Here is an 11,518-nt window from a genome sequence, read left to right as displayed (position 1 = left end):
TCTCCTGGGATGAGGAGCTGAAACGTCTTCAAGAGAAGAAATTCAAGATTTCAACATGAATGACAAGAGAACCTCCACAGACACTTTGTTCCATGTTTATCTTGTTTTTTTGTTGTTGTTTATATATCAGTTCCTGTTTTTTTCTCTTATTAATATCACCCCCGCTTCCCCCCGTGGGATTTTCTGTCACGGTATATTTTCCACAGCCTGGCGTGCACGTCCCCGGCTCGTTTTTTTTTTTTTTTTTTTTTTTTAAATCCTGGTAATGAATTATCCCCAGCCATCGGCTCTATTTCTGTCTATTTATCGAGCAATCGCGGGGAGGGGAGGAGGGAGGGGGGGGGCGCGCCTGCGGGAGCGCGCACGGAGTCGTAGGGGGAGGGTGTGCATGTGTGTGCGTGTGTGTGTGTGTGTGTGTGTGTGTGTGTGTGGAGGGCAGCCGCAGGAGGAGGGAGGACGTAGCTGCGACACTGCTGTCCGGGAGAACACGCAAACCCGACGGGATGCAGTGAAGGCGCAGGAACCGGGACAGGTGGGGTGAGGTAATGTCGAAAGCAAACGTGATCCAGGCGGCCCACGACGGCAAAGGCGCGGAAAACGGCGGCGGCGGCGGCGGCTCGCCGAAGCTCCAGCAGTACGCGCAGCCTCCCGGCGGCGGCGGCGGTGGTGGTGGCGGCGGCGGCGGCGGCCGCTCCAAGGATGCCAGATACCAGCAGCAGCTCCAGCAGCAGCAGCTGCGGCACCACGGAGGATCCATGCTGAAGCAGCCGTCGCACGGCGCAGAGCCCGCAGACGTCGTGAGACGCGCGTTGGACTTCAAGAGCCAGGGCACGCAGTGTTATAAGGATAAGAAGTACCGGGAGGCGATCGGTAAGTACCACCGCGCTCTGCTGGAGATCAAGGGGCTGTGCAGGGTGCTCGGAGACCCGGACGCCGGAGCCAAGTCGCCGCCGTCCCTCCTGCCCGCGCTCAGCAAGTCCAGCCGGCTGACGGACGAGCAGAAGGGCGCCATGGAGAATGCAGAGCTGGAGTGTTACAACAGCCTGGCCGGTGAGCAGCGCGCGCACACACACACACACACACACGCATACACACACACACACATATATATATATATGAACACACACATTTGCATATATGCATCTACCTACTCAAACATACAGGTACATGCACACACACACGCATACACACACACACATATATATATATATATATATATATATATGAACACACACATTTACATATATGCATCTATCTACTCAAACATACAGGTACATGCACACACACACATATATATATATGAACACTCACATTTACATATATGCATCTACCTACTCAAACATACAGGTACATGCACACACACACATATATATATATGAACACACACATTTACATGTATGCATCTACCTACTCAAACATACAAATACATGTACACACACACACATATGCATCTACCTACTCAAACATACAGGTACATGTACACACATACACACATACATAAATATACGCACACACACACACACACACAAATATATGAACACGCACAAGTACACGTATGCATCTACCTACTCAGACATACAGGTACATGTATACATACACACACGCACGCACGCACAAGTACACATATGCATCTACCTACTCAAAGATACAGGTACATGTACACACATACACAAACATAAGTACGCTCACTCACACACGAACACGCACACATACACTTATATGAACACACCTATTTACACATATGCATCTACCAACTCAAACACACAGGTACATGTATATGCATACACATACATAAACATACGTACACACGCACACAAGTACACGTATGCATCTACCTATCTACCTCCACAAACATACAGGTACATGTACACGCATACACATACATAAACATATGTGTACACACACACACACACACACACACACACACACACAAATAACATACACGCACACATGAACACACACAAGTACACGTATGCATCTACCTATCTACCTCCACAAACATACAGGTACATGTACACGCATACACATACATAAACATATGTACACACACACACACACACACACACACAAATAACGTACACGCACACATGAACACACACAAGTACACGTATGCATCTACCTACTCAAACATACAGGTACACGTATACACATACATACGTACATACTCACACATATATACATACAAACACATATATAAATACACACACATATACACACACGCAGTGACATATACACACATACGTAAATACGCATACATAAACATATGTACATACGCACACGTACACACACATATATACATACACACACATATACACATGCACTCACACATACACAAACACACATATATATGCACACATACACACACACAAATACATATAGACATACACACACACATATATATGCACACGTACACACACACACACACACACACACACACACAAATACATATAGACATACACATTACACACACACACACACACACTAGTCATCTATCTAGTATCCATGGTGTTTGTCTCACTAAGATGGATCAAACTATTCCAGATCTTCATCATGAATGCTATTTAATCAATATTAAGGCCGTTGAATGCAGAATTTTATCTCTATTAATTTGAAGATGTTTTTGTTGCTCTCATTCACAAGGTCACATACAGTTTGTCCCAATTTACAGGCGAGGCAGTTTCATATTATTTCTTGTTGATTTGAACACATGTTTAGTTTCTTTTTGGGGGGGGTTACTTTATTTGGAATATGAGGTCACTATGTTGCTGCTCTAGTTTTAAAGAAGAACGACACCCACCTAGCCTTTCTTTTTCTTTCATTCTTTAAGGTGACATATATCCCATTTCACATGTTTCATTATGATTGGCATTTTTTTTGGAGGTTTTAGCCACATGTTTCATGGCAGTCAAACATCTGAGAGGTACAATAGTGACGCCATTATAAATAGCGACACTTTTCACAGAGTGTGAGTGAAGTGGGAGTCTTCAGATCCCGGTCCTAAAATATGGACTGCGGAAGGAAGACCTGCACGTGCTCACCTATCAAAATAAAAAAATTAAATAAATAAAAAAAAATCACTATTTTTAATTCAAAACACTTTAACAAACTTTGTTTTTAAATATTGTCATTTCTTCAAATGAGAAATCCTTCCCTCCACCCCGAGAAGCTAATGTGGGTTTCTTCGAGTTGAAGCCACGGACGTCTATAACAAATTTCTTTTCTTGACAGATAGCAAATTAATAAACTTTATCTTTAATATTAATATTATATAATAATCTTATATAAAATTTATATAACTTTTAACCTACTTTTGGATTATGATTTGAACATTTTGATTCCTATAAATCACAATGCTGCATTTGATATTTAGAAAAAAAAAACCAAACAATATAACTTAATGACTTTACATGAATGTAGTTATAAATTGTCAATATCTGTGGTTTTGTTTGTTTAAGTTCAATTTATTATTACGATTGGACAGTGCATTTTTGACATCAAGCAGGGTTTTTTAAATTATATTCACTTAAAGCACATGTGTCAAACTCAAGGCCTGCGGGCCAAACGTGGCGCGCAAGAACATCTTAAAAGGTCTGATTATCTTAAAATGAATAACTCAAATGCATGCATTGACCAGAAACTACAGTTCACACGATTCATGACGATCATGTTCCCGTGAAGTGATCGCGGTGAATCCACATCAAGAGGATTTTCAACAAGTGAAAAATGATCCCTAAATAAGAATAAGGACAACTTTATTTATCCTGGATGAAATTGTTGTGCCTGAGTTTCAAGTAAAACATAACAATAATAAATAATAGTAGGAAATTGTATAACAGTTAAATAAAATGAAAAAAGGGGGGGGGGAGAATAAGAAATACAAATAAAACTATAAAGTGTCAAAGTCAAGGCTATAAAGTGTTTTAAGTGCAAAGATTTGAAGATTCTCTGCAGCTGAAGGAAGAGGAATTAAAAATTCTGAAAAAAGTCTAAAAAAGAAGTCTAAAAGCTCAGGAAAAGTCGATGCAGATGGAAGGCTGTTTCAAGAAAGATGGAAATGCATATGCAACATTTAGTTAAGACAATTCATATTTCATTGTATTTCTTATTCTTCCTCCTTTCTACTATTATCTATTACTGTTATGTTTCTTACTTGAAACTCTGGCACAACAATTTCCTTCGCGATAAATAAAGTTGTACTCATCTCATCTCTCATTTTGGATTTGAATGACTAATAAATTCAGTTATTCAGGATAAATTACTTTTATTGTACATTATAATTGGTTACATTTATACTGTTACATGTGGCCCTTTGAGAGCAACCATGATGAGTTTGAAACCCCTGATTTAAAGACGAATAAATGAAAGGTTGTCATTCACATCCGCCGATATGATTTACAGAATTCACAACATGTCGGCTTCGGTCGCTACTTTCCGTGGACAAATGTTTAAAAGTAGTGCGAGTCGGCGTGTGTTCACCTCCCTCTTCTCTCCGCACAGCTTGCCTGCTGCAAATGGAGCTGGTGAACTACGAGCGGGTGAAGGAATACTGCCTGAAAGTACTGCACAAGGAGGGAAAGAACTTCAAGGCTCTGTATCGATCCGGCGTGGCTTACTACCACCTGGGGGATTTCCAGAAGGCGCTGCACTACCTGAAGGAGTCGCACAAGCAGGAACCCTCAGGTCAGGGCCGGCGCTCGGAGCCACGCTGCAAGAGGTTTCCACGTGGAGGAGCCTGTAAATTATACGCATGAGCTTATTTTTAAGGATTGCAAAAATCGGCCGAATGTTCTTTTACGTTTTAAGTGCACAAAATAAGAGAGATTACAAATTTTTTTGGGATGGCGTTTTTTTTTTTTTCTAGTATTTTCAATGAATCCCTCTGATGATTTGTTCTTGTGTGGATCCATGCTGAAGTCTATCCCTGCTGTCTTGGGCAAGAGCATATTTTTAATGAAAACTGAAGTCATATTGTAGCTTTTAAGCTATGCAAGCAATTTTTGATTTATTCTGCAACTTCCCGGTGATAATATCTTGCACAGTTTTAGCTGAGTTGTTGTTTAATGGTGAGGTCTGCTGGTTTATTGGAAGATCTTTTCATTTTTGGCTGATTTTTCCCTCTGATTTTACCTCAACTCTTGGCTTCTTTTCAGGCTCTGGGTAGTTTCTCTACAATATCAATCTTGCCAATTTAAAGAAAACCTCCGACGCATCATTTTGGCACCGTCCTATTAACAAGGAACGTTTAGTCCTCATGTTCTCCCCGCGTCTGCACGGGTTCTTTCCAGGTTCCTCGCGTTTGTGCAAACACATGTTGCATATTTGTTGAAGATTGTAAACTGTGCGTAGGTGTGAATGACAGGGTGAACGTCGGATGTTTTTATACGTGTCCTGTGATCGACAGGTGACATATCTAGGTTTAATCTTGCATCTCACCCAGTGACACACACACACACACACACACACGTTCCCATATGTTAGGACAATTATATAATGAGGATTTTATATCTGACAGTCACATATATTAATCTGAAGTTTCAGATTTAAAAAACAGCTGGAATTTTTTCCTCTCCACCTTGTTGTAATTTATATTAACTGTTTGTTACATTAGTTCCAGAATGCGTAGTCTTTTTTTTATTTTGTTGCAATTAAAAAAGAATAATAACACCCCACGGTTCCAGCAGATAGACAAATATTGCCGAGTACTTCAAGTAGCCGTAGCCCCCGTCCTGGGCGCTACGCTAACACAGCACCTCCCCATTAAATACCAAGGCTAATTGTTGTGACCCAAATGTCAACCGAAGCCAACAAAGCAGCTCTTTTTATCGTCTTACCTGGAGGAAGCCATGTTTCTCTTCCTCCTCTTCCTCGGTTGTCCGCTAAAGGTTAGCTAGCTTAAGGGCCGCTAGCTAGAACAAAACAGACACGCTACCGCTTAACTTGAACATGAACGCATTCGCTAAGCTAAACTCATCTCTTGCTTTAGATCTGACAAACCCCACGATTTTATCATTCCTCTTCATGTAATTGTAACTTAAATTCCTTTTTTTTCTTCTTTCCTTTTACGGCGCTCCGTTCCCAGGCTAAACAACACTCGTTGCTAGGCTATGAGTGCGTATGAATTGCTGCATTTCAAGGAAATTACCGATCAACTCCAATTAACATAACGCCGTGAACACTTTAAAAACAATGTACACACACACGACAGAGAATAGGATTAGATAGAGAACGATTATTCACTGTTGCAACCCCTTAAGGGAGCAGCCGAAAAAAAAACACATAGTTTTGAAACAAATGTTTACACTTTCTCCTCCAAACACTCCTCTCAGTCGAAATGGAAGTTGCACGGACTTTCCTGTCCCAGCGCAAAATAAATCGGTCTAATTTCCTGTCTTTGTTTTCCAGACACCAATGTCATCCGCTACATCCAGCTGACCGAGATGAAGATTCGCCGAAACGCGCAAAGGGAAAAGAAAGATGCGACATAAGCGTCCGCCAGTCAGATGACCTTTTGAACCCGTGGTAACTTTTTCCGTTCAACAAATCGCGCCACCGGGGAACTCAAGCACCGCCAGTCAGGGGCCCTCGGTGTGAATTGATGTTCGTTTGCTTTTGCCTTGCACAGCATCCAGGCTGCGAGTTATGTGATTGAAATTTAACCAGTGTGCTCGAAATATTTAAAAACAGGAAGAAAAAAAAAAAACATACCAGCCGAGTTTCACCAGATCACTAAGTTTATCTAGTTCAAACCCCATTTTCTTTTTTAAAAAACAATGAAAGTGAAGCACTGCCAGTACAAACGCTGCAAAATACGGGCCGACACCTGTGATAGACGGGAAACGATCGCCCGCCTTCGACGGCGCGGACCAAACAAGCCACAACAGCCCACACTCGGAGTTTAAACGCACAGATCCAGACTTTTCTTTTTCTGTGATCTTGCTAGACTCCGAACAAACGGTGCTCAATGACACGGACGGCGAGGACGTGGCGCGCAGACGGCTGCTAACTCCAGTTTGATTTAACAGTTAGACATATCACCGTGTAAATAGGCAACTTTATAGAAATCACGTGATATTTCCATCTTGATGACTTAAGGCCAAAAAGAAACAAAGCACTTCACTCACAGCATTTAAAGTATCGACAAATACTGTGTGTCCAAGTTTACCGTGCAAGTACGAGTGTGATAGACGTGTATCGTGGGAAGTGGTTTTTGTTTTGTCGTGGTTTGTAATAAAATTTAGTGGTTTTCATTTCGCGAGACAAAATGACTGTGGCGAAATGCTAATGAGAGCACATATGTAAATAAAACACGTGATACAAAGCTAACGGAAACATGGGTTTTTAAATTATTTGCTCCCCAACGTTCTGATTGTCCTTTTCTTGAAGCTGCTTCCAGTTTATTCCTGCTAAATGTGTGCATTGCGGGTAAAGTAGAACATCCATGGCGCACCCTTCTCCAGGTCATTTTCAGCGGACTTTAAGATGGACAAATTCTTAAACCTGATTTTTGGATTTTTTTTGTCAAAACTTGACATTTGAGAATAAAACACTTTTGTTATGGACCTGCAGTCACTCAGAACAGCTCCGTTCTTAATGTTTAATGGCGATTCAACAAAAAAAAAACAGCCCCTTGAACATCGTACAACAAACTAAACGACTGAGCGTAGCTCGAAAACACCGGAAGCCTCAGGAATCACAAGAGCGGACAGAACTTGGGAAACAAAGGACTCTTCTCAAACCAGACCAGACTACTCATGCCTGGTGGAATTTTAAAGGAAACCGCACGGAGTCCTGATCAGCTGAACACAGGGATGACCAGGTGAGTGGATGTGGCCAGTTAATGGACTCCTATGAGGCAAAGGCTGAGCTCTCTACTGCCCCCGATTCCTAAGGAATGGCCCTGGAAGGTGATCGACCCTGCTGGCCGAGCTGGGATTGATGGAACTCTAGAAGCAGGTCCAGGATCTCGCCTCACCCCTCCGACTGCCCTGAAGGAGTTACAAGCGTCAGCTGCTGAGATGGGTGAGACTGCATAAAGCAAAGTTTGCCAAAAAGTACGCGGAAGAAGATTCTTTGGTCCGATGAGACCAAAAATTGAGCTTTTTGGCCATCAGACAAGACGTCATGTTTGACGGAAACCAAAAACACCATCCCTGCTGTTCGGCATGGTGGTGGCGGCATCGTACCGTGGGGAAGTTGCTCAGCAGCCGGACCTGGAAGGGGTTGGAAAGAGACGGCAGAATGAATGCTGCAAAATATACTGAAATCTTATTCAGTCTATAAGAGAAGTACAGCTTGGGAGAAGATTTATTTTCCAGCAAGACAATGATCCGAACCCAGTCAAACCCAGACCTCAATCCTGTAGAGGATTTGTGGCTGGACTTGTTCATGCCCGATACCCAAGCAACCTGACAGAGCTTGAGCGGTTCTGCAAGGAAGAATGGAGCAAAATTGCTGTGGGCAGATGAACAAGACTTAGATATTTATCCACACAGACTCACTGCTGTGATTGCACCCAAAGGTGCATCCACAAAAAAAAAAAAATCATATTTCATTGACATTACTTTGTCAATTAGTCACTTTGACATTAGTTTTTTTTCCCCATAAATTTTGTGTTAAAAGCCAAATTCTACTGACTGATTTATGAAAGCACAAAAACATCCAAGGGGTTGAATACTGATGATAGGAACTGTATGTTCACATTAAACCAACCAGAAAAACCTATCTTTAACCTAAAAAAAAACAAAAACTGTGCAATATTTCATAACAGCTACACTACAATTTTTCCTTTTTACCTAGCCTCGTCCACTGCACCACAAACGGTGCCCGATGTTATGCTAGAGTAGAAAAGTGCACAACATTCCTTGTAGCCAGGATGCAAACCTTGAGTCTTGAAAAGGAACAGCCCTTATCCTTCAGCTGTAGATGGAATGCAGAGTCCTGACGTGGTGTAAAGTTCTGATAACCCCAAATCCGTGTTCAAGGGGGTGAGGAGTCAGAGCGAATGTTGATTGTATGCTTTGGCTTTTGGCAAATCTTTATGTCCAGGTCCCTGTCAAATATTGCAACAGTCCAAGAAAGGAAGCTAGTCATTTGCGGTCGTCCGTCATCCCTTGTGATGAATGTGGTGTCAATCAAGTTGGTGATTAGTAAGTGCGTCCACCTCTTATTCCCGATCGATATCGTCCGCATACCTGAACCGGTGGCTTGGAGACGCTCCCCTGAAGGAAGCGAGGGCCTTGCTTTCAGTTTCCTGCATAGGTTAAAAACTATGCGTGAGCTAATGGTTTCTGTCTATGGTGGTATCTTTTGAGATGCCGTAGCCAGCTGACCACTTCTTGTAACTCCTGTTTAATAGGTAGCATCCCTGAGGCAACGGTCCATCTATGCTATCCAGTACGACTGCATTTACTTTTGTCGGCTGGGAGGTTTTCGTTCTTCTGGAGTGGGGGAAAAGTGCATTTTTCTCCTCGGGTGTTTGATTGGACAGGGGTGGTTTTGGCACTAGAGTGGAGCTTGAGGCAGACTTGCTCAGCTTCTGTATTGGAAAGGTGGGTGTTGCGTATCGCCATTGCTGTGCAAAGGTCTACCGTTGGGATCCGGCAGGTGTGACTGCAAAGTTCAGGCTCTTAGAAAGGATGCCAATATCCATGGGGTTTAGCTTGTTACCCACTTCTTGTCAGTCCTGTTCCATGGGAGTATTTAATTTGGACCTACTCAGTTTGCTTTGAAGGATCCCATTTGTCTCTCTGCGGGTGTCATGTTGACCAACCTGTGCGGTTTCGATAAACCTGCTTATTTCATCCATGTACGAACTGGGAGGTTTCTTCCCTTTTCCTAGTGGGTTTGATTTCCAGAACAGCCATGAAGTGTGTCGGACTTCTCATTGCACTTTCTGAAGGCTCTCCACTCGGTCCCTTGTCCAAGGAAAGTACATGTAGGCTGTTTAGTGTGACCCTATTTTGCAAGTTGAAATGCAGGCCCTTCTTTCTGGGAGTCTTGTCCAACTACCACAAATGTCAAACAGTGGTCGTCCCAAATTGGGCCTGTGGAGGTTCTCCTTCATCCAGGTCGAGTCTTGTCAGCCTTTTCACTGCAAAGGGACTTGGTGGCCTGGTAGTTGGTATCTCTGCCTGTCACGTCTCCTCCAGTGGCCTTGGGTCATTAGCCAGAGATCCCCCTTCATCCACGTTTCATCCCTTTAACTCCAGAAGGTCTCCTGGCATTGGGGCAGTGACTGGGGGTTTGTGTTGCCCCCTGCAGCTGATGGGCTCGACCTCCTGTAGCGATGGTTGAGGATCTCACCCAGCTCTTTTATGGCTTTCATTCTTGCCCAGGCCAGCAACTCCTCCATCCTTGATAGCAATCAAGCTGTGAACGGTTCGGTCTGGAGGACTTGGTCGTTCAGTCAGGAACTTTGAGTGCCGCGTCTCAAATCGGTGAACACCGCGGTAAAAATCCATTGCAAGCAGAGGGTGAAAGACAAAGGGTGGCTTACTGGGATCGTCGTGGGACGACTGCAGACATGCACTGCAAGGCTCAGTCACAAGTTCAGCAATAGGTTGGAGGCCAAGTCCCTGATCTTCTGTTACAAACCCTCGAGAATGTCAATCTTAATCTGAACCCGCAAGTCAACAAAGACAGCACCTTGTGGATTGAACGTCAAACAGAAGCCTGAGACTCTAAACAACATCCAAAACACTGGGACCGTCAAAGAATCCTATGATCGACATCACCAACTCACACCTTCTCAAAGGGGCTCTTTTAAAGCGACCCAAACAGGTGAGATGAATCAGGGAAACTCAGGACAGGTGTGGGCTTTTCAAAAAGGAGTCCTGATTGGCTGGAGATCCGGACCTGGGCTGTGACCGGCGATTGCTTGGGCGATTGCTTGGGCGATTGCTTGGGCGATTGCTTGGGCGTGGCCGACCCACAAGAGCCCAGGATTTAATGAAATAACATGTATGCATGCATGGAAACAGTTGTGGATATCTGCGTTCATATCTGTGTGTGTCGATAAACAAAAACTTTCTTCAGAAATCGTTCCCTGGTGGTCTAGTGGTCAGGATTCGGCGCTTTCACCGCTGCGGCCCGGGTTCGATTCCCGGTCAGGGAACGCCTTCACCAGGTAGAGCAGTCCTGGTTTAATTTCTGAGCAAGATACTTGCGGTTGCAGAGAATAATTCCCCCGAAGTGATTCATAAATTGTTATCTTTAAGCCGTCAAATTAGAATGGTGAAAGTAAAGTTTAGTTTTGGGTTAAAGAGACATATTTGGCCATCAGACTTTTTAATTCCTCGTCCCTCAGCTGCAGGGAATGTTCAAATCTTTGTAGTTAACAGTTAACAGTTAAGACAATTTATATTTCATTGTATTTCTTATTCTTCCTCCTTCCTACTATTATCTATTACTGTTATGTTTTTGCTTGAAACTCTGGCACAACCATTTCCTTCGGGATAAATAAAGTTGTTCTCATTCTCATTTGATTGGACTCAGAGGGAAGACAAAGATTAAAAAATCC

At 43.1% G+C, this 11,518-nt stretch overlaps 1 protein-coding gene and 1 non-coding gene across 2 annotated transcripts; both read left to right on the top strand.

Moving 5' to 3' along the window:
* Positions 1-353: 353 nt before the first annotated feature.
* On the top strand, positions 354-7,323 carry ttc9 (tetratricopeptide repeat domain 9). The gene is made up of 3 exons (XM_086158634.1): positions 354-1,050; positions 4,498-4,680; positions 6,403-7,323. Exons 1-3 carry the CDS (start codon positions 546-548, stop codon positions 6,483-6,485), a joined length of 771 nt encoding a protein of 256 aa, XP_086014760.1. The 5' UTR covers positions 354-545; the 3' UTR covers positions 6,486-7,323.
* A 3,718-nt stretch (positions 7,324-11,041) lies between these two features.
* trnae-uuc (transfer RNA glutamic acid (anticodon UUC)) lies at positions 11,042-11,113 on the top strand. The gene has a single exon. It is a non-coding gene; the product is annotated as a tRNA-Glu (tRNA).
* Positions 11,114-11,518: the final 405 nt, after the last annotated feature.

This window comes from Fistularia commersonii, chromosome 1, assembly GCF_037954325.1.
Source record: "Fistularia commersonii isolate RoL2024-O1a breed Wild chromosome 1, RoL_Fcom_v1.0, whole genome shotgun sequence".
Taxonomy (NCBI): domain Eukaryota; kingdom Metazoa; phylum Chordata; class Actinopteri; order Syngnathiformes; family Fistulariidae; genus Fistularia; species Fistularia commersonii.
The sequence above is the reverse complement of the archived record's forward strand: the minus strand, read 5'-3'. Positions and strand labels throughout refer to the sequence as shown.

Coding starts and splice junctions, on each gene's coding strand:
- ttc9 (XM_086158634.1), top strand. CDS start 546: ATGTCGAAAGCAAACGTGATCCAGGCGGCCCACGACGGCAAAGGCGCG. Junction 1,051..4,497: donor GTGTTACAACAGCCTGGCCG/GTGAGCAGCGCG, acceptor CTCTCCGCACAG/CTTGCCTGCTGCAAATGGAG. Junction 4,681..6,402: donor GCACAAGCAGGAACCCTCAG/GTCAGGGCCGGC, acceptor TTTGTTTTCCAG/ACACCAATGTCATCCGCTAC.